Source organism: Eulemur rufifrons, chromosome 16 (genome assembly GCF_041146395.1).
Source record: "Eulemur rufifrons isolate Redbay chromosome 16, OSU_ERuf_1, whole genome shotgun sequence".
Classification (NCBI taxonomy): domain Eukaryota; kingdom Metazoa; phylum Chordata; class Mammalia; order Primates; family Lemuridae; genus Eulemur; species Eulemur rufifrons.
The window spans coordinates 52,133,427-52,157,961 of record NC_090998.1 but is presented as its reverse complement, the minus strand read 5'-3'; the positions used below and the strand labels follow the sequence as shown (position 1 = coordinate 52,157,961).

At 33.7% G+C, this 24,535-nt stretch overlaps 1 protein-coding gene across 2 annotated transcripts in view; it reads right to left on the bottom strand.

Moving 5' to 3' along the window:
* Positions 1-1,194: 1,194 nt before the first annotated feature.
* CAND1 (cullin associated and neddylation dissociated 1) overlaps positions 1,195-24,535 on the bottom strand; it is a 38,936-nt gene continuing 15,595 nt past the window's right edge. Inside the window, exons 3-15 of one of the 2 annotated variants that reach the window (XM_069490059.1) lie at positions 19,884-20,038; positions 18,007-18,130; positions 16,551-16,807; positions 16,361-16,466; positions 15,076-15,221; positions 11,557-11,861; positions 9,733-9,874; positions 7,918-9,411; positions 7,044-7,139; positions 4,544-4,713; positions 4,296-4,460; positions 2,483-2,590; positions 1,195-1,798 (exon numbers count right to left, since the gene is read on the bottom strand). In XM_069490059.1, coding sequence (XP_069346160.1) covers positions 1,574-1,798; positions 2,483-2,590; positions 4,296-4,460; positions 4,544-4,713; positions 7,044-7,139; positions 7,918-9,411; positions 9,733-9,874; positions 11,557-11,861; positions 15,076-15,221; positions 16,361-16,466; positions 16,551-16,807; positions 18,007-18,130; positions 19,884-20,038 — 3,493 coding nt within the window. In that variant the 3' untranslated portion in view covers positions 1,195-1,573. The remainder of the gene's footprint in view (positions 1,799-2,482; positions 2,591-4,295; positions 4,461-4,543; positions 4,714-7,043; positions 7,140-7,917; positions 9,412-9,732; positions 9,875-11,556; positions 11,862-15,075; positions 15,222-16,360; positions 16,467-16,550; positions 16,808-18,006; positions 18,131-19,883; positions 20,039-24,535) is intronic. The other variant, XM_069490060.1, reaches the window with a different exon arrangement.

The following is a 24,535-nucleotide window of genomic DNA, read 5'->3' as shown; positions in this document are numbered from 1 at the left end:
ATCCTTATTATTAGCAACGTCTTCTGCATTATCTGAACATTTGAAATCAAGCTGCTAATCTAATAACCACAGTACGTTATCAGTTAAAATCACTGCATATTTGGATGTTAAAGCAGGTTAAGTAATACAGCAGAAGTATTTCTGATTCACAGTTTCAAAAATAAAGGGTGCAGTTTTCAAAGATCTGATTGCTTAAAATTGGTCACTCAATTTAACAACTGCCTCCTTCAGTACATGTAAACTATGTTTGCACAGCATTAGGAGATGTCTTTTATTTCAGAAGTTAGTTCTTACTGTTACAGGAGCACCACAAATTTGAAGGAAGAGGCTACAGTGTGAAATGAGCTCACTGAAGGATATGTTAAATAAAATTTTAAGATACTGCGAAAGCTTTGTTCTCCCAGCACAGATCCCTTAATCAGGAAAAGTAGTTAACACTTACCAAATACAGTGTGTAAATTAGATCTACAAGAGATGGGGGGAAAAATCTAACTCAACTAAAAGAAAATACTATTATTAGCTAACAAACCTGTGATAGCCTGCTTCAGAACTTCCCTAAAGTAAAATTCAAAAGCATTACACAGTTATTTGTATTCTCTGATAAGGAATGCAGACATCCAAAGGGAATGAAAAGAAAAATCTGTCTTTAAGAATTTCTATGTGGAACACACGCACACAAAGGAGTAACTGAGAAAAAATTAAACCAAGTACTTAAATATCCAAATTTTAAATGTGTAAGAAAATTTATAATAGAAAAAAGTGGCAAAATGTTCTTGTGACTTGATTTGCTGAAAACATCTGCAAATTCACACTGGCATTAAGAAAACCAAAGCTTCAAAAATTTACTCCTCTCTCTCTCCAGATGTGTTTTCTGTGCAAAAATAAATATCTGAAAATTGCACTAGTAATACTTATTTTAACTTTTGTATTATGAATAATCTGCACATGCTGCTTTACAGACAATACATATTTGTAAACTTGCTCATGCAAAATTAGTGTGCGAAACAGGGATATTATTAATCCCACATTTAAAAAATGATATCTTATTATCCTTTTATAAACTGCCAAACCTTCTGAAATGTAACAAATCTTATGTGGATATTCTTGTCTGCCAGCTAAAAATCAATTTATGTTATTGAAACAAAAAGTTTTACGAAAAAGAAACATGGTTTTTGTCTTGCAGAATTTTTGATGTTTAAATGAGAAAATTTATAAAAGAAAGAAATTCATGGTCACAAAATTTTAACATTTTAATCCTAAACATTACAGGGTAAATAGATACTGGACCCTATCTCCATACTCCATAAATCCTAACTTTTAGTTTACATTTTAATTGTTGCCCTAACCACTAAAACATTAGTGGTTTTACAACCTCTGGATTATGGAAATACATATTCGGAAATAAATGCTACAAAAACAATGGAAGAAAGCCAAACAAATTGTCTCCATGAAGGAAAAAAAAAGTGGAACATATTGAAGCTTTAGACACTTCTCTTTCCATGTCTTATGATTAACCTGTCAATTCAGTGCATTGTATGGTCATATGTTAACGGTCCCTGTGTTGAACAAACATCTAACTAGTGTCCATTGATTCCAAGTTAGTGGACGATGAATCTTTCTGGATACTTTCAAAGATGGCTGCCAGCTCAGGGTTAGAACTGATCTGTGATTGGAATTCACTCATCAGTGGACTCTTCTCTGCTTCTGGAATGGTTAGCAGTGCTGCTACTGCTCTCATGGCAGATCGCTTTAATTCATCTTGCTTTTCAAATTCTTGCTTTACTGAGTTTGCCTTAACCTGTAACATGAAGTAAATTTAGATTACATGCTATAAAGGCAGCTCCTATATGAACAAAATTTAAACACAAAGCAGTTCCAGGTAAATAAAGAGCAAAGTTTCTCTTGTAGGTTCATAAGGCATATTATATTCTAAGCCCAGCGGTTTTTAAACTTCCTTTTTAAGCAGTAGGCTGTCTCCTTTTAAGGGAATATTTTACACAAAGCCCTGTTGTAGAAACAGAAAATCCAGACCCACATGGTTGAAACCACCAAGAAACTACTCCTCTAGCTATCTTATTCACTATTCTTCAAACACACCACATAATGACATCTTCGTGCCTTTATTCATGTGAAAAGCCTTATTTCACCTTCTTGGTCATTTCAAATGTCATCACCTTTATATGACTCCCTTTCTAATCAGAATTAAACATTTCTTTTGTGGCTTTGATTATATTTTATCCCATACCAGTATTTCAAAATATACAACATATTATTATAGCAATAAACAAAAACTTCTAAGAATAGAACATAGCATGTAACAGTGCTAAATTTTATAAAACACCCATATTCAATAGGTTACCTTTTTAAATCATCTGCTACATATGGTGCTAGGAAAAGTAAATGTGGAAAACTAGAGAAAAGAGTTGACTTAGAATTCTGAAGACATCAAGTCTGACCTAAGTCGATGCCCACCAATTCTTACCTTAGTCGTACATGTGGCACGTAATGGCTCAACAAGTCGGTCCAACCTCTGCAGTACTGCACTTGGACAAAGGGTAGAGAGTCTCACTAACATTAAAAATGTTAGCATCTATTAGGAATAAAAAGACAAAATTTATACATTATTTTCCAAAGATAAAATTCTACATTCTGACACATTTTTTAAAAAGGAAGCTATAAATAAAGCTTCTTTTTAATGTAATCTGCCATTCAGAATCACATAAATTTGTCTCAAACCTTATCTAAGGTAAGTGCTAGAGAGACTTCCTCTATAATGTTGTTCTAGAATGCAGAACTAGAAAAGTGGCTTGCAATCTTGGCTACACATTAGAATCACCTGGGGAGCTTTAGAAACACCCATTCCTCAGCCCCAACCCCAGAGTTTTATTGAACCTATAAAGATAGTGCCATAGATTTATTATTTTTAAAAAAGCCTATGTGCACCAGAATTGAAAATCCCTAAATTCAAAAATTACTGAAATGGAAGATAAGCATTGTAATATGTTAACATATTTTCCTTAAAAAAAAATTTGACCACTAATTCAGATTAATCAATATAAAACCAGATAACCTGTAATTCTTTATCTCTTGGATTATAAACTCATAGAATTAGGCAAGCACATCCTGTTACTTTTGGGGGGGACTCTCTTCATTGAACTGAGAGGATCAGGCCACTACCACCCATGGAAGCATGAGTAGGAGAGTTCTGGTACTATGGCTGCTTGGCCCAAAGGCCCTAAATGGAAGAGTAGATGAAAAAGACACAATGAATTTAATTTTAATTTTTTAAATCGCCCTTTTACTATTCACATTTAATATGGGTATGAACAAACAGGAAAACAAAAAACAGTTATAAGCAAAATTCATGCTCCAAACCTAAGAAGCAGTATGATTTCTCTCTGGTTGCTTCCACACAGATTGCTTTGTGTATATGAAAACATTTCTTCCACGTTGTCATCTAACACAATTCTTGATATTAAACACAATATATTATATTGAAAAACAAAAGTTCCTCATTTAGGTAAATCATATTGTTGTCATTCAGAGTAGCCCTAAAGATAGCCCAAGGGAATTAATCGAGACAATGCCAGGAAACTAAGACGACTCTCCATGGGTAGTAAGTACCTAAACTTCAATGTTAAGAAAGGCCAAAAAGGTCACAGATTTATACTTGAAGCAGCAAAATCTGTAGGGATTCTTCTTTTTTTTCTTTTTGAGACAGAGTCTGGCTTTCTTGCCCAGGCTAAAGCATGATCATAGCTAACTATATCCTTGAACTCCTGGGATGAAACGATCCTCCTGCTTCAACCTCCTGAGTAGCTAGAACTATAGGCCCATACCACCAATTTTTTATATTTTTTTTTTGTAGAGATGAGGTCCTGCTATTGTCCAGACTGGTCTCAAATTCTTGGCCTCAAGCAATCCTCCTACTTCGGCCTCCCAAGGTGCTATGATTACAGGCATGAGCCATCATGCCTGACCTGGGATTCTTCTTCTGAGGGAAAAGATCTAGGGATTACTAAACTAAGCAAGCCGGCACAGAGTATTTCTTACTAATTTTGCATCTAATTTTACTTCCTTCATCAATAAAAACAATTCTAGATCTTTCCTATATGTCAAATGTTATACTGCCTCACCATTACTTTTGCATTTAATAGTTTATAACATATCTATTAAAATCCTGACAGACAACCCAATTTTTTCTGACACATAGATGTGAGTAAATGACAAGGGTAGAAGTCACTATAGCAAAGTTGTCTTCTAAAATGTTGTATAAATAGGCACAAACATCTTACCTTAATATCATAATGGTCCTTCAAACCATCTTCAACATGATTTAGAAATTCAAAGATATCTAGTCTATCAAGACAACTATCTAGAAGTGTGTACATACACTCAAAAGCTGCCTTTCTAATATCCAGACCATCATCGACTGTATGTTTAAATGGACCCATTTCTACCTGTTAAAACAAAAAAGAGTGTGTGGATATATTATACTAAAAAGGCAAAGAAAAACTTAGCTAGTGTACTGTAATTAACTTACCTCTCTTATAAGCTCCTTTCTAACTTTTGTTTCATTGTAAAGATGTGGAAGAACAGTATCCAAAAGATCCCTTATTAATGAAGGCTTATTATGTGCTGCTGAATTGAATGTGACCAAGGCTACTCTTCTTACATTCAAATCTGGATCTTCTAACGTTTTTAGGAAATCACCTGAAAAATTGTAAAAAAAAAAAAAAAAAGGGCAAAACAGTTATGGTAAGCTTAAAATATAATAACATATTTTTTCCTAAATTGATATACTTTAGTATTGTTGGTGTCACTGCTATTTCTTCAATAAAGGTCATGGAAGAACCTGATGAAATACTAAGTGAGCCATAGTTTCTTTTGGCAGCAGGGCGACTGCCATTTCTGAAGGTGAGTAGATTTCCAATTGATAACCTAATTCTCAGCACATATAATGCAGAGGTTATGGCAAAAGAGACCATAAAGTTCCCCAATATTATTTTATAAATACTTTATAAAGAGGTGAGTTTCACAAGGAAGTGACAGAGCCAGCAGTAAAAAAAGACAAATAACCTGTACAATTCTCCTTATAGTTTACTAAAAGCAACAAAAAATTTTTTAAACTAAGTTTAAAACAAGATGAACAAGGTAAGGACAGACCCACTGCTTACTAAAGATGGAATACCGTTAATAGGCATACAAGTCATCAAAAGACAAAGAGGTGTGTGCCTCCAAATGACCTATTTTATTTCTATCTTCAAGAAGCATACTAATTCTTAAGAGTATAAAAGGAGGAAACAAACCTAATACAAACAGATTTTAAGTCTGCTTTGTCTTGCAAATGTGGGGAAGAAATTATAATGTGAAGACCTTTGGAGTCACACAGATGATTCAAACCATTCCAGCTGTCAAATGTATGAGTCTGGGCAAGCAGACAAAAGCCTCAGTTTCTCAGTCAATAAAATGAGGATTAGCAAACTCTTACTGCTATTGAGCAGAATAAACAACATGGATATTGTTGAACACAGTGCCTGGTACACACTAGGTATTCACACGTAGGTATTATTCATCATTATATGATCTCAACTCTATCACTGGCAATCTTTTAAAATACACAGGGAAATAAAGAAGAGGTGACAGAAGCTCTAACATCAATTTGAAAAAACAGCAATCTGAACGTATGGGAGGAAAGGGTGATTTCAGACACTGTAGACTGGTAAACTCAATGTTGACACCAGGAAACTTCCATCACTGATTACCAAAAAAAAGTTTAGGGGATAGAACTGTTTCAAAAACGATATAACTATATCAGACTAATCATCCCCACCTCCTTTTGTTTGTATAGAATTACTGAACTGGTACATTAGAAGAGTAATTTATGTATCTGCTTTAAAAGCATCTTAAATACTGCTATTATGGACAAAATGGTGTCAGGGACTAGGATCAGTGGTCCCCAATTCTTGGTCTAGGAATTTCAAATTTTAAGGTGGTTCTGATGTTCAAATAGTTACAAATACTGAACTAGATCATGATTCAATTAGAATGCTAACCACCTGATTGATACCTATACCAACAATGCATACTGACTGACTGTTGCCCACCTAAGAGGATGTCTCTGGGGATGTGGATCTTCTTCTGTCCTATCCTACGTTAATACCAAAATGTGAATAAATACATAAAAGCAAAAAATGGATAGAGGAATAGAGGCAAGTATTTTCTCAAACAGACTTTCAATAATTTCTAGGTCCTAGCAATAGTGCCCATCTGTGCCTGTGTACCTACTTACTCTGAATTGGCAATCCCTTCTATAGTTGAAATTTTAAATTGTGTTTTTTACCCTTTCTGGCACAAATGCAGAATGGCATGAAGCTACAAAACCTTCAATCTTCCCTGCTGCTACCTCTATTTTTCTGTTCTAAAGAAAGCATCGAATTGAGTTCTAAGTGTTTTTGGCTACTACCAACTCTAGGAAAACCAGGGAAGTTATAAAATCATAAATAATTTCAAAAGCTAATTTTTGTCACCACAGAAATACAGACAGGCCCAGTTTTTCCTGGGTATCTCCTCTTAGTTTTTCTGGGAATTGGCTCTACCCAACTTTAACTTTTGAATTCTAAGGTTGTTTCCATCTTATATATGGAAGTCTCCAGATTCCCTTGGGACTTGGAGGGTTATAAGTAGTAATAAAAAATTGGGGCCCTAAAAGCTCAAGTGAGACTTGTTTATATCTGGGAAGAAACTTTAGACTGGTCGGACAGAGCTAACATTTTGCTTTATCCATTAAAGTTACCTTAGGTCATCCCAAAATTATGATTATCAAAATATGTGTAGCTGACTCTAAAGACATGCTGGTATATTTACTCATTTCAATTATTTGCAAAATCATCTGGTAACAATTTCAAACTAATAGATAACAATACAAGCAAATGTAATTTGCTAAAGTTGTAAGATCATATTGAAATTAAGAGTTTCTTGACAATAATTCTATCTTCCCCCCAAATAGTTAATCAGTATGTTTTATCTTTGTTTCTACTTACCTATGCAATTCTTTAATAGGGGATCGATAGGTTGTGGATGGTCAGAAATAGTAAACTTCACAGCTGTAACCACTGAACTTCGGGCATATGATGAGCCTAATTAAAAATAAATTGCAAGTCTATTGGTACACAGTCCACTGAAATCCATGAACATCATTTTCAAACCACTTCAAATAATACCAATGTCTTCAATTCCTTAAAATTCTCTTTGGCCAAGAAGGATAGTTCTTCCTGCACTGATGATTCTAAAGGAGCAAAGTTTCCTCAACTCATGAAATATAATCCCATTAGATTTCAAAAGAAATAGTTTCTTCTGGGAAGGAGAGGACATGGAGCAGCAGTGAAGGATCTAGCCCCCACAAAAGGGAACTGGTTAAATCCATAAATAGCTTATAAAATCTTCAAGCTTTTTTATTAAGCAATTTCTAAGAATGAATGGCTATTACTACCTTCTACTCGTTCTAATATGGCTGACATGCTAAATCTGAAAACTCTTCTAGGAGCTTTCATTTGAACTAAGTACTTTCACCAATTTTAGTATTATAATTGGTACTAGTAAGCTCTTCAGATTATATTAATTCAAGAGATAGGTCTTTGTTTTAAGACATTTTAAGACATAGTAACATTCAAATGTAACCATCACAAGGAACTAGAATAGATTTATTTAAATCATTATCTAATTATGCTCCATCCTTCTAAACAATTTGTCATTTGAATATAGTTCTATATTATAACAAAAGACAGTACTTTTTCATAATATACTTAGCTTTTACATGGAAGAAAATATAGACACGGTTTAACTTCATTAAGCATCTTTTAAGGCAATCAACTGTCAATAAAATGTTTTTTTAAATAGGAAAATTTAGTTACCCACCTGATATCAAGTACCCCTTAAGCCGTGGAAGGAGAGTTTCTGGATCGATTAGAGTGAGTTTTCCTAGACATTCAGCAACAACATTTCTGGTTCCTTCCTCTGCACATTCACAGTGCTTTAGTAATAAGGCCCAGATGTTTTCAACATATGGTTTAAGGCCCACAACTGATGCAGAACTAATAATTTCCTTCAAGGAATGAAGCAGAAGATACTGCCTTTTGGGTTGACTAGTTATTTCTTGTAAGACAAACGGCAGATATTCAGGAAGGTTGCCCACACTAATGCTGCCTAATGCATAGGATGCAGCTGATTTCACTTCTTCACTAGGAGACGAAAAAGCTTCTAATATTACAGATTTTAGTTCCAACTGCCCACTTAAATCAATATGATGCCCAACTTCTCCAAGAGAAAGTAGAGCTAAGAGACGAATGGAATCTGTAGACCTTGAGTTCTTGACATCTTGAATAAACTGACCTACTACAGCAGGTCCCTCTTTAGGGCATGCCCGAGTAAGGGCAGCTACACATTTGGCAATGGAATAGTAAGACTGCTTATGAGTAAGAGCCGTGTTCTGAGAGTAAACTGGACCAGTCAGCATGCGCAGCAAATCCATGTATCCTAGATTATTTGTTCCAGTGACAACCAGAGCTTGGAAAAAGTCTAGCATGGCACTAAGAGCTCCCCCCTGCAATAAGGGTGATCTCACAAGTCCAATAAGTTCATTGAGAATGGATCCACTTATCTTGGAAAGGGAGGAGGGATACACTTTTGCCAGGGTAGTAAGAAAACTGATAGCCATCTGTGAAACATGCATGTCACTTTCGCTGATAAGAGGTGGGAGCTCATCTAGAACTGCATCAATCATAGCAGCTGTCAAGCTGTCACTATAGTTTTTTATCAGAATATCTAGGGCAGAAAGAGTACCCAGCTTCAAAGCTCTCTGATTTTTCCTAAGAAATGAAGCAAGAATAGGAACCCCTTCTCCCAGGACAGGCCTCAAATCTATCTTCAAAGGTGAGCCAGCAATCAGTGTCAATGCCTTTACTGTAGTCAACCGTGTAATTTCATTCTTTAGTCTCTCCAAGAAAATCTGAAGAGTATTAGGCAAGTCAGAACCCAAATTGTCTCCGAGGTTGCAAATAATCTGTCCCATACAGGAAATAGCCCTTTCCTTGACTTCCTGATCAATGTCAGCTGCTTTTAATCTCTTGATGGTACAGGCAAATAGATCTTTAATGTAAGGAGTTGCATCAAATGAGGAAGGCTGATCTAAAGGACGAATTACTTTGACAAGCTGCTGAGTAACAAGAAGTGCTTCAGATGTAATTTTGTAAAATGGGTCTCCAACGCAAGCCACCACTGGAGGAACCAAAGCCTGAACATGAGGATGGAAGACTTGAGGAGAGTGGTTACAGAGGATTACATATAGACATGACAAAGCATCGATCTTCAAATTTGATGAGCTTGATTTATCATTCAGTGAGAAAATGATTCCTAAAAAGCCAACCAAAAAAAATCCCAATCATTTCTGTGCAGTTTTGAGAAAGAAAAAAATTAAAAATCAATGACTAAAATACTGCTAAAGTTCCCACTTCATTATATTATTTCTAAAGTAGTAGAAATTTCACAATCTATAATGAACATTAAAGCCAAATTTCTAAATTCAGGTGTTCAAGAGGGTTAGATAAAAAAGTTAGTTTTATGTGCAAACTAAGTTGTCAGAAATTTCTCTTTTGAAGGAAACAATTATTTAAGCTTGTAAGTCTTAATAAAAACTCTCTAAGTCCCAAAAGAGATTTACTGTTTCTTTCATACCTGGTACGAGTACAGGAATGTGTTGTGTGAGGGCCCCGGGTAATACATTTACCAGTTCAGTTAACATGTTAAAACAACACTGTCGGGTCTTCACACTTTTTTCTTTCATCTGTTTGTGCAGAGCTTTAACAATGTTGGGAACCTGTAATTATCACACATTCATTAGCTGGTTCAGCTGTTGGCATTTCCTCAGTGCACTTAACATGAATTATGGAGAATGAAGAGAAAGGGAATAATTTATCTTTTTTTGTTAAATTACTAATCCAGCTATCTATTGCTGCATAGAAGCTACTACTGCTATCTACTGCTATTACTAACACTAACAAGACTGTTAGATTCGAGCAGTTTACTATTTGTATTCTGTATGTTCTCTTGTAAATATATTTGCTTGATACTGATACAGAATTAAAGAAAAGCCATCATTTAGCATTCTACAGAGCAGCAAAACAGTCTTCCTTGATTAATTTTAATTATGAAATGCACACAACTAAAATTAATCAAATAATAAAATATTTTCAACCAAAAATTTAGGAGTATAATTTATAAATGGTATTTTGAATAAAAATAGCACAGATGGGCATCAAAGGAAACAAGACACACTATGGAAAAGCAACCACCAAATCAGTCCTTTTTTGCTTTCGGTTTGCTGTTACAAGGAATCAACCTCACTTCAAACGTAGCTACAAGCAGCAAGGGTATGATTCAAAGACATCTGCTCTAAACTTTCTAATGTTTTGCTAGTCACTAAAATTAAACAGGGTCTCTACTGACAAATCCAGGCTATACACAGAGCTTCTAAAATCCCCCAATAGCAAAGCAAGTAAAGATTAAAAACAAATCCCAACAACAAAACTACATGAACACATATAATTGAACACTATCTTAAAACGAGAGATAAAAGAAATTATCTAATTTCCCAAAGCATTATCAGAATTCCTGGTGATTCTACTAAGCAATATCTGACTTCTATGCACTTATTTATTAATTGCTTATATCCTCCGTATATTAATACTTTACCTCATTTCCTTCTACACTTCATCTTCAATGTTTACCTTTATGAATAAATTCACCACAAAATGTATTTATTTGCACTACTTGAAAACAAGATTGATAATGTGTATCCTCTCCCCGGTTTAATTCAACATCTGTTTTGTCATCTATAAAAGTGGACCTAGTATAAAAGTGGACCTAGTATTTATGTACTCCGTGGGGCTGCTGTAGGGATTAATATAAGGTAATAAAATGTCTGGCAGGTACTAAATATTCAATAAACAGGAGCTATATGGCTCTAATATTTAGGATCTTAGAAAAAATATCCTAAAGTGAAAAACATGTATTTTATTAACAATAAGAGCTGACATACATCAAGCACTTACTATGTAGTAGGTACTATACTAAACATTCTACATGGATCATCTCATCTTTCATTACCCTGGATAGATATTTCTAAGTAAATCCTTACTACAAATGAGTCATTTTAATAAAATGACTAAATAACTTGTCCAAGATCACCCAGCTAAATCAGGGGTGAAGGCAGCTATGTGAACTCCAGTAGTCTGACCCCACAGCTCTAAGACTTCTCCATTAATATCAAAGATAAAGATTACTTTACTGAATCTAAAAATTATTTTAATATTTTTTATCAAGTAAAATCAAGAATAATTAGAATGAATGGTTTACAAGTAACATAATATGAACGTGCATTAACTATTATGCAAATATATCCCAGAACTTTCTTCTTCTCTAAAGATATTCTAGAACTCCTATTGTCACATAAAAACAATTTTAAAAACACATTTACTATTATGACTTTCTAAATCTTACTTTTAAACCAACCTGACTCTGAAGCATTGTTAAGGGTGTTTCTCCCTGTTCCATTGCATCAGGGTCACAAAGCCAACTTTGCACAGGACGAGTTTGCTTCAAAAGAGAAAGGTATGCATGAAAAACATCTGCCTTTACATTCTCTTCACGCTCTTTAAATCTGGATATCAATGCGGGAGAGACGGTCTTGTAGAATTCTGGAAGCATTTCATGTCTTGTGCTAACTACAGCATCCAAGCACTTAGCAGCTGCACGTCTCACTTTCCAACTCATGTCATCATCATCACTGTATTCATCATCACTCCCTAAAGGGGAAGTTTTAATGTAAATAGGCTATTAATGATAAGTATATCATTTAATACTGTAAGTGAACTGACATTCTTAACCAAGACAGTTACTCTAATTTTTCACTAATATAGACAGCAATAGGTAGGTTTACAAACAAACGGAACTTAAATAGATGCAGAGCTTATTACTTATATAAATTTGCATATAAATTAACCTTTAAAAAAGTGATCATGATTGTTTTTATTTTGCTAAACATAGTATTATTTTTTGTAGGTAATGAACCTGCTACTTACTTTTAATCCTTTAAAATCATTAACACATTAAACTTCTTTAGAAAATAAATATAAACATTTATAAAGTTATAAATTTCCCAGTCTTTGAAAACAAAATTCAAAGGAAAATCAAGCAAATAATCAGGGAATAATAATAATCCATGAAATGGATTTGTGGCTATAGATTATGTAATAAAAGGAATAGTTACCAATCCTAGAACATGCTGTAGAATTAATTTTCTGGGAAAAGAAAGAATGCTCACATCAGCTTTGTGACCAGGAGGCTTTTCACTAAAGCTGTGTTGATGGGCTATAAGCAACAAATATATATATTCTCCACCTTTCACAATTTTGTCAATGTACCTTAACAAAACCACATTTTATTAATTATAACAAGAAAAAGCTGCCCACTTGACAACAGAGAACCATCTTCTCCAAACTCCTAATGCTAAATCTTGAACATTCCAAGCATAAGCATTAAGAATTATATTTCACTATGCACACTTGACATAAGGGGTGTGTGTGCGTGTGTGTGTGTGTGTGTGTGTGTGTGTGAAATCTCTAAGAATTATTTCCTTCTAACACCATCAGGCTCAATTGGTTAGGTAACATGAAGTCAAGAAGGTGGCAAAAATATTAGCAGTTCTCCCAACAGTCTAAACGTATCTACCAATAATTTTGGTATTCTTAGATAAAACTACAGCCTTGAAATAATCCGAGAGGTGCGGGTGGGTGGGTGGGTAGTTTCTCTTTACTAGCTTATATTCCAGTTAGCTTAATGATAGCTAAAAGTAGCCAGCTAAGCCTTAGAAGATTCTATCATATATAATAAAATAAAAATTTCCAATCTCCAAACACTTTAATTTCATTCACCTTATAGCACATTATAGGAAAATTCAACCAAACCAAACACAAGACATTTGATTCATTTGCTAAAACCTATTTAAATAAAAGTTAAAAGATATTGCAAAAACAGACTATCCATTTAAAAGTAAACAAAGTTTTACCCATGTCTACACACTATGAGATTTGCATTCCAGAAATATAAGCTTTATTGAAAACAAGACTATAAAAAATTAACAAATGGTCCAATCACTGAAATTACATTGATTTTATGAGTCACAGTGACACCATGGTAGAAAAACATTTATTACGCATAATTCAATAACTGTCAAAGCAGCTGAAGTACTTTGTTATTTAGTATACTAAATATCAACATTCAAAACCTGAAATGCATATCACTATTACTTTCTTCAAAGAACATTCACATTATAAGCTAAGGTTTCTCTTCATTAATACAACACATTTATTAAGTGCCTACTGTGTGTCAAAGCATTGTTCTGGGCACAGGAATAAAACAGTCAATCAAGGGATTAAAATGTCTAGCTTTCCTGAAGCTTACATTCTAGTAGGTGGGAGATAATCAATTGTGGCAAGTCAGAAAGTGACTGTGATAAAGAAAATCAAAATGCTGAAATGGAAAATATAATGGGAAATATGGGTATGAAAAGTGAGGGGAAAACTCTGAGGTGAGAGCCTAGATGAAGAGAAAAAGGAATCAGATATGACCAAGGTTTTGGGCCAGAGAAATTAGGAAGAATGGAAGTGCTACTCTGAGATGGAAAAGGCTAAAGAATAGGTTAGGTGGGAGATTGAGGAAAGGGTAGGGAAAAGATATTTTAGTTACCTAAGCAGCGACAGCAATTAAGCAGTTGCATATGAACCTGGGTTCACATAAGATCCGGAATAAAGATAAGATCTGGGTTGTCAGCATATTGATATAAAAGCCAGGAGACTAGATGAGATCAACAAAAAATTAAGAATGTAATCGGTAAGCCCAAGGACTGAACCTGGGGATACGTTTAAGTTCAGTGAGTCAGGGTGATGAAGAACCAGTATGGAAGACTACAATGACAGGACTAAAGCAAAGCAAGTGTGGTACCAGTAATATGACAGGGAGAGTCAAACATTTGCAATCTTGTCCATCTACCAGAGGATGGGTTCAAGAGAGAAGGGAAAGAAAGGAATTCAGTAGCATTCTTTTCAGTAGTTCTGTTGTCGAGCAGAAAAATTGTGCAGTAGCTGCTGGAGGAGTATATGAGGTTGAGAGATTTTATAGTTGTTTTTTAAAGATGGGTGAAATTACAGATTTTATAGGAAAGTCATTACATAAATTCAAAGAATCAAACTAAAAAGTATTATCAAAAATAACAGGAAATCCACCAACCCATATACCTATATTTACCCATTTAAATATCCATATTATGATTCTTCTAATACAAAAAGAAACAACTAAACATGAGCAACCCCTAAGTCCTTGAAGCGCTTGTCCTTTTTAGAGTAAATACCACAAGTCACAGAGCAACGACATCAATCTTCTGAGACTCAGAAATGATTAGGTTATTCATAAAAGTTAAATGGCACCTCAAACAATATTTAGGACTTTTCATTAACACAACTATGAATATGCAAACTAATATTCAAACCAAACTGCCCTGATATCTATAGGTTCAATTTAAAAAAATTTTTTTTTATTTATCTCCTTACAAAAATGCTTTGTAGAAAATCTCAATAGTACTAAAGAACAAAAATCAAATATAATTGCTAGCCACAAGAAAGCAACTAGTAATATTACTACTTGTAAATATACAGAATTTTTCCTGTATATTTAAAAAAATAAAATTGGGACACAGTAAACAATTTTTGTTACCCACTTTTCACTCATCTTATTAATAGCATTAATAAATGTTTCTTAGACATGATTTTGAATGTGTTGCACAACAGTTCAATACATAGAAGCCCCTAATTTAATCAATTTGCTACTGTCAAATATTCAGGTCCTTCTATTTTCACTATTATAAATAAAATGGTATGTATACTTTGCAGTAAGAATCATCTCCATCTGTAACGCTGTGTTTCACAAAAACTTAACAGATTTCTTCTACTTAATTTGAAATACCTTGATCATCATCATCACCACCATCAGCATCCATTGCATTTTCATCTTCATCTTCATCATCATAATTATAATTAGGATCATAGGTAAGATATTTAAGACAAATATTTATAATGGTAGAAACATGAGGATATACTTCCTTAGGACATCTGAAGACAAAAACAAAAGATGCCCTGAATAGCTGTACTTATCTTCTTGATTCATTATCTACCACATTTTGCTTTATTACCAGCAATAACATAGAAAAGTAGTCCCCAGCCTATTTAACACCAAGGACCCTTGATCTTTTTCTCCTATGGACTTCATGTTTTAAAAGATTTACCTTTTGAATTACACTTATTTAATCAACTTTAAGATAAACCCCCCACCCACATTTTAGCTATGTTATGGTTAACATGAGCTAGAATAGAGAGAAATCAGTATGTGCTGCTCTATCTTCTCAACATGTTACTAGAAGATCAAGCCCAGATGAGAGTGTTCTTCAACAACTAAGAATATTTGTGAAAATGCCAGTGCACATTCGTCTAGGCTTAGTCTCCTAGCCATAGGTTGAGAGGACAGAACATGTAAATGCCCACAAGGCCAACAAATAAAGGTGTAATTTGTGTTCTTTAATTAAAGGGACAGAAATGAATCCCATAACTTCCAATTTTAATAATATGTTATCATTATAAAGCCATGAGTGGCAAGGGATAACTGCAGAAAACAACCAATGAGGTCTCAAGATACTGTGCAGCTATACTAGCCAAAGGCAAAAAAAAAATCTGTTACTCACCAGTATTCCTGTTTAGAATATGAATGCACAATTCTTACTAAGTTTTTCAAATATATATTAGAACCAAAGTTTCCAAATTGAGAATCACTATCCTACCAAAATATATGTGACAGACCTAATAAACTGTTAAAAAGATATGAAATTCACCATATATATTTCTGACTAGTTATTTACCCTGCTGCTCTCTCATTATTACACTGGTGTCTCTTCCCTTCCAAAGAGGCTAACGTAAACTCAAAATAATTACAAATACTTTCCCCAAGTTCTTTAAATAAAGTTCTAACAATGGGAAGGAAAAATTTTCAAAATAGATGTGATGACCACATTTTATAATAGTAGGATGACATTAGCTTCAAATATTGTATTGGTTGTTACTGTTTAATGAGAAATGAATTAAAACCCATCTCAAATCTAATAGGCCATTTCTCCTCACAAACCTAATCTACATCTTAATTACTATTCTATTCTTAAGGAAAAACTGTTTTTAAAAAAATAGAGCACTTAAAAACTTACCTTCTTACAAATGATTCAAAGGCTTGAATGCAGTATTCTCTTAATTCATCATCATCTACATTACAAAATTTTACCACCAAAGGAATTATCTTCTCAAGGTATTCACCTAAGAAAAGCATTTTGGTTCTTAAAAACATGCATTACTTTTTTTTAACTTAAGAAAACTTTAAAACACTTTAAAATTTCTTACCTATTCTATGACCAGCTTGCCTACTAATAGCAGCAATACATTGTATGTAGGTTCTTGTTGTTGACATGGAATCATTTTTGGACAGCTCTGACAACAGATGTTCAATAAGATCTACAAAAACTATATTTCCACAGCTCATAACCAGATGGCCAAGAGCAATAATGGTTCTTTTCCTCACTGCAAGTCTAGGACTGGTCAACTGAGGGAGCAGACAGGTCAGAATTGAAGGATGAAAATTAACAAGAAGTCCTCCTTGCCTTAAAACAAAATTAAACAAGAAAGAAAACAAATGAATTCAAAATGTCAGCATTACTAAAATGTCTGGCCTCTGACCTCAATGTAAATATTCAGAGTATAAATTTAGTTAAGACTAACTCAAATTCAGAATGAAAGGAAAACTGAATTCTCACTGTCTCTACCAACGCAACTGAAAACCTGAGCTAAGTGAAGACAGCTTTGAAATTTATATCCCCAAATTCCTGGAATCTAGACCTAAAACCCCAATTATAGGATATCCAACCAAGTTGATTGGGAAAGCACTAATAAATAAAACAAGAAACACAAAATAAAAACCAATTACCTTGTCATCTTTCTCCTTCCTAGATGTCTAAATTATTTTCTCTATTGACTACAACCTTTTGGGGGGGTTTACAACACTCAAAACCTCATCATCTCTCAATTCTTCCCTCTCCCTTACTGTCTTTCCTCTATACATCTAATGCAACTCAAATGCTACTCTTCCCCCCTCCCAAAAAAAAAAAACTTCCTTGGATCCTCCCATTTTAAACGCTAAAACACACTATGCTACTAGTTACTCTTTAGTCCCAGTCTGCCTCATAGCCATTTGTGTTATCTCCTATAGTAAAGTAAAATGAATTTGCCACAAATTACATATACAAATAATGATGATCTATCATGATTATGAGAATCCAGAAAAAAACTGAAATTGACAGGTCCTTGAACGTATTTTCTCCTAAGAGTTGCTTAGGACTGGACATCTTCCAAAGTTTGACTTCCAAACTAAAGTGGAAAGGCAACAAATGCATAAAAGCCAAGTTCCTCAACACTCCCCAACACAGGCAGTATAAACATGAAGATTACTAGCACTTTTTTAAACTGGAAAATTTGTAACTCCCACTGGCACATCTCCTCATCTAAGTAGATCACTGAATGCAAGAATACAAGAGTGAAACAAAACATAAACTGTACTGAAAGATTTAAAATTTAATTTTATTAATTACTTTTCAGAACTAAAAAACATGTTTGCTATGCAATGTTACCTAAGTATAATTAGCTTGTTTCTCCCTTCACCCCCAACCTCACACATTTATAAAACAGCTACCATTTAAACACAAATATTTTTGGACCAAGTTTTATTATATTTACCAGAAAGGATTTTTAATAAATGAATGTAATATCTGTATCACAACTAATGCAAATAAACAGGCATATTTACCTGCTCAACATATCAGCCATAATATCCAAGGCTTCTAGCTGAACAGAGACATCTTCCTGTTTTGCTATTGCACTGGTAAGACGTCCAGTAATCTTTTTACACACATTAGCAGCCAATGCAGAGCCTACAAGAATAAGAAACCAATAATAATCTCAAGGCAAGCTTGCTGAAGTCTACCTTATATTCACAGTAAGTTACCAAATATTCAACAACTCTACACTTGACCATGAGACTCAAGATCTATGCCAGAAAAATATGGCTGCTTTTCAATAAAATAAGCTACTAGACATAAATAAGAATTAGAGATAACTATAGAAGGGGTATAGGACACAGGAGAAAAACCCCACAAGATTCAGCAGATTCAACTGGGTAACTATTTCTACGTATTGGCATGAATGCTGGCTACAGGGCCAGTACTAGCTGTATTGCTTGTACCCCTAGATTGAAATGCAACAAGGAGAGTTTCCTCTACTTGAGTCTTATTTTCTAGTAAGCTAGCCTTTTAAACTTCAGTGAGTTAAAAAGCATATATTCTGAGTTTCAATACTCATTAGTTTCTTTAAAAAAAGAAAAAAAAAAAAAGCTGTAACCTCCAATAAGGTCCTTTCCAACCCAAAGATTCCATAACCTCATTATAAAGCCAAAATGTTGTTCCAGAACTTACAAATCAGGGTTATTACTATTAAAGTAGGTCATGTTGTTACTGACAAATGAGAGGAAAAAAGGAACAAGTAGCTGTGAAAGTAAGAATCTGAATGGTTAAAAGAATTCTTGTGAAAACCAGAAACTGGCTAAATGTAAACATGCTTCAATGAAGAGAAAAAAATAAAAATGTCAATACAGCTAATACAATAACATACTTCAGTCAGTGAAATGATTTATTAAAATAAATACTTAATAATGGTAAAATAACATTGGTATGATACAGTGGGAAAAACATCAGTTTTGGATTAAAAGATTATGGATTTGAATCTTCATTCAACCAGGTACTCAACACTTCGATGTGAATTAACCTCATCTCTCTGAATTTCAGTTCCCCCATCTATAAACTAGAATAGATATCAAGACTTCCTATATGGTTGATGTTTAGTCTAAATGAAATAACATACATGGAGCATTTTGCATAACTAGCATAGTGAATGATTTATTAGGTACATGCGTGAAAACAACATACCCAGACTGCATTATTTCCAATCTAGATCTTCTCATAAAATAGATAATTTCACCCCATTTGCACATGAAACAATAACTTTTAGACTACCAACTTAAGCAAAAGTTTAGTAGTTAAGATCAATTCTAAAACTTACATCACCTAGACATTTTTGTCAGAGGCTAAAAGCTAATCGACAAATTCATTACTCATAGTTTAAAATTTTTAATTACCAAGTAGCTGTAAAAGGCTCAGTTTTAATTAAAGCTACTGTAATAGTAAATGGAACTATTTCTCAGCTATGTCTATAATGTGTTAAATTCTACATAGTAAATTCTGATGCAAAGCAAAATTAATACTGGAAATATAAAACTAACCACCACTCATTATTTTGGTTTATCTTTCCCTCACTGCATATGGTGGCGTAACTCTAGTCTGTAGTCATGGTACATACAACAATGTAAAATCTTGCTCCAACATATAAAATTCTTCAGAACTGATGTGAGATATTAAAATTCAATCAAGATAATATTCATTTAAACTGAATTTATTTTTAACAAAAATAAGGCTTCACACTTTAATTTTTCTTAATTGTTCAAAGGGATGTCTAAAAAGATCTTTAAGGACAGCCACCTCTCTCCCTCCTTGGCCAGGAGGAGAAAAAAAGGTGAAGGAGAAATACCTCCACCTAAAAAGAAAATAGTAAGAAAAAAGTGCTCTTGCTTACCACTGGAAGCTGGAGGAAGTTCTCCAATTACTGTTTTAAGACCAATACTTGAAATATCTCGAAGTTGTTCTTTATCAGAAAGCATGTTAGTGCAGAGGGTATCTACAATTGTCTCTACTTGGTATTCTTTCACTTTACTCACTAATGGGCCAAGACTGTAATACAAAGAAGAAAAAATTTAAAAAAAATCTAGATAAACACAAAAAACAAAAATATATAAGTAGAAACATTACCTTTTCTGCCTAGAACTGTCAACATAAAGTGTACACCATGCCTATATCATAAATAGTATACAAATAAGGATGTAAAAGAAATTCTTCATTGATAAGATCCTTGTAGTTGGTTTCCAACTTTTTCCCATTGATTTCCATCACAGCATCAGGAAACTGAAGGTGCTTTCCATAACCCACCCCTAGCCCTTCAAATACACAGAAAGCTATCTATCTATTTATTTATTTAGAGATGGGGTCTTACTATGTTGCCCAGGCTGGCCTCAAATTCCTGGGCTGAAGCAATCTTCTCCTCTCAGCCTCCCGAATAGCTGGACTACAAGCACACACCACAACATCCAAGAGAAAACTTTTTAAAAATAAAAGGGCTAATCAGGATTCTGCTCCTAACCAGAAGTTTTACCTACAATGGAAGTTCCATCAAATATACAGTTGAATATCCCTAGTAAGAAAATCTGAAACTTTCTGAGCATCAACCTGATGCCCCAAGTGGAAAATTCCACATGTGACCACATGTCATGGGTATAGTCAAGACTTTGTTTTAAGCACAGAATTATTACCATTTTTTCCTTGCCCATCCTTAATGCACAAAACTATTAAGAATATGGCGTAAAATTACCTTCAGGCTATGTGTATAAGGTATACATGAAATATAAAATGAATTTCATGTTTAGACTTTGGTCCCACTCCCAAGATATGTTAATTATGTACATGCAAAAAAATCCAAAAAAAAAAAAAAAAAAATCCAAAATCTGAAACACTTCTGATCCCAAGCATTTCAGATAAGGGACACCCATCCTGTGTCCCCACTCATCACTTCGACCCTTTCTTCCTATCACCAAACTCCACTTCATACACTAAAGAATTTCTAATGTCTTTGAGTCTCCTTAATTTATAACTAAGTACCTTTTATTTCTTGTCTAAATTTTAAAAGTATAAAGTAATTGCTTGTAAGAGCCAAAACAATTGAATTATTACTCTGTGCTCCCAAAGCACCTTGCATATACATTTCTTATTAGTATTGTATACTGTATTATAGGTTTGCATTATGTCCACTGGCTGAACCACTTCTAGAGGCTGGAGAAAAGTCCTTTGTGTCCTTCCCATAGACTTTAGTATACAGTAAGTATGGTACATGAATATTCATTGAGAAGTCACTGTATTCAAGATTATTGAAACAAAGAAGGTATGGACCCTATCTTTCAAAATTTATCATCTGTTTGGTGAGATAAGGAACTCACATGACTATTTATGAAATAAAATTGGCATTCACTAACCTGCATAATTAAAAAAAAAAAAACTTTTAAATTCATGTTAGCATTTACAGGGCCAAGAGATTACCAGAGACTGTACGTTAATAGTCCAATTTTTAGGTATGGGGCTTCGATGAGATGCAATTAGAAAAGAAGAGCAATTCAAGTGGGAAGACAAGCCCTTGTAAAGATCAGAAACTGAAATGAATGGAATGCATATTAAAAGAAAGTAGGAGTAAAAGAATTGCCTAAGAGGCAGATAGAAAATACAATTGGGAAGGTAAGCCCTCAGGTTATTACAGAGAACTTTTAAAGCCAGACCAATGAGTTTAAATGTGATTTACTGTGGTAGAATTAGAAATCAATCCATTTTTTCAAGCATAAGTGATGTGATAAAAATAGTTTAATTTGATAAATGCTCATATCAATGTCTCACATAGATGCTCAATAAATGACTGCTGACTGCTTGCCTAGAGAAGTAGTAAGCAGTACAAACTGGGGAATTAAAAGAAGGGAAGAAAAATAAACTGAAAGGTTTTTTGGAGAAACCCAAGAATAGCCTAATTCAAAATGATGGAAGTGATAATACAAATATGGCAGACACATGGAGAGACCTAACATGAAACAAATTCATTTGTGAAAGAAATGAAAATTGAGAGCTGAGATAAACGGGACTCTAAAAATGAATTTAAAGAGTTCTAGCTTTCAGCAATGACAGAACAGTTTTGTTGAACTAACCCCCTCCTACAGATAACAATTAAAAAATCCCTAAAACTGTCTTTCAGAAAACAACAATTTGAAAGACAGAAAAAAATGGACCAAAAAACAGATGGAGGAAAAAAGTCTATCTAGAATACCATATCCAGTGAATTATTATATTTCAAAAATGAGGATAAATTAAAGACAATTTCAGATAAACAAAAGCTGAGAGAATACATTACTACCAGACCCATACTACAAAAATTGCCAAAGGAAGTGCTTTAGGCAAAAGGAAAATTAAACCAGACGGTAACCTGGATTAACAGGAAGGAATAAAGATCACCAGAAATGCTAAATGTGCACATACATAAAAGGCTATTATTTAAAGAAATATTTTTCTTTAAACTACAAATAATGCTGTATTAAGGAAAAACGCACACATACACATACTTACCAATATATAAAAAACAGCAGTAGCACACAAATGACAGGATGAAAGTAAATGGAACCATGTTATTGCAGGGTTTATATATTATAGTAATTTATACCAAGTGGTACAATATTAACTCCAAATAGATTGTGATAAATTTAAGATGCAATTTATAATCTCTAGCTTACAGTGACAATTAAATAATATGAATAGATACATCTAAGTAAAAAGAGGCATCAAAATGAAATAATATAAAACAGCGATTCTAAACTTTTTGGTCTAGGACTCCTTTATAATGCTTTAAAAATCACTGAAGACCCCAGAGAACTTTTATGTGGGTATGTTTGTCAATGTTTACCATATTAAAAATTAAAAATAATATAAACCCATTACAGGTTAGCATAAGTAACATTTTTAAGAAAAAGAACTATATTCTCAAAAATTAAAGAAAAATAGAATAGCACTGTTTTACATTTCTGCAAATTTTTTTAATGTTTGAGAGTAAAACAATTGGATTTTCATATTTGCTTTTCCATTCAATCTGCTATGATGTATCTATCACATGTCATGTGGCCTCTGGAAAATTACACTGTGTACTTACAAGAAAATAACAGTCAAAAAGGAAAATAATCTTATTATTCGATTAATAGTTTTGATCCTCACAGCCCCCCACCCTTCCCCACTGAACTTTTGAGAACTGCCACTATAAAGTATTCGATTAACTCAAAAAAAGGCAGGGGGAAAAATACCAACAACAAAAAACATATGAACAAATGGAAAACAAGAAGTAAAATGGCACATCTAAATCCAACCATATCAATATTTATAATAAATGTCAAGGAGCTAAAAACTCCTATTAAAGAGCAGAAATTATAAAATGCAAAAGAAAAAAACAAAACCTATCTGCTGTGTATAACAAATATCATTTTAAAATAAAAACAGATAAAATAAGAAGCAATAGAAAAAGATACACCATGTACATACAACTAATCTTAAGAAAGCTGGAGTGGCTGTGTTGCTAACATCAGAGAAAATATATTTCAAGGTAAGGTGTATTACCAGAGATGAAGAGAAACATTTTATACTCATAAACAGTAAATCATCAAGAAGACATAACAGTCATAAATATGTACCTAGTCACTGACAAAGGCTCTCTCCTTGACCAAACTTTAGTCAGGCTCCTTTCAGCCCTCTTCTCAACCAGGTCTTGACCTTGACCCCCATCCTTGTAGGGCCTGCATAGCCCAGTTGTAGCAAAAATCCCTCCACCCTCAATGTCTCTTTGTATGTAACTTTCCATCCCCTGACCCCCTCCTTTCTGCTTGTTGGCTATAAATTTCCACTTGTCCTTGTATCTGGAGTTGACCCCAATCTTTCTTCCCTATCGTGGTAGTCTCTGATACCTATCATGATAGTCCTCATTAAAGTCTTCCTTACTGTTTTTTAAAAAAGAATATTTTTGTTTTTAACATCACACAGCTTTAAAATGCATAAAGGAAAATCTGACATTATACAGGGAAAAGATACATCAACAATCATATTAATAGTTGGAAATTTTAACACTCCTCTCAATAATAGTCAACAGATCAACCAACCAAAAAAATCAGAAAGGATATAAATCTGAATGCTATCAAATACCATATGACCTAACTGATATTTATAAAACACCTTACCCAACAACTACAGAATAGACTTTCTTTTCAAGTGCATATGAAACATTCACTAAGACCTACCATATGGTGGACATAAACCATCTCAATAAATGTTTAAAAAAAAAAGCACCCTGAAATCTTAGAGTATGCTTCTCTGACTACAGTGGAATTAAGTTAGAAACCAGTAAAAATAAACATCTAGATTACCTCCAAATATTTAGAAATTGTTTCCAAATAACTGATAGATCAAAAAAAAAAAACAAATCACAACAAAGACTAAAAATAGTTAAATTTCCCACAACAAAGAATTATCTGGCCCCAAAATTAAGTAGCGCCAAGGTTGAAATACCCCGAGCTACACTAATAGTGTTGTACTGGTATAAAAATA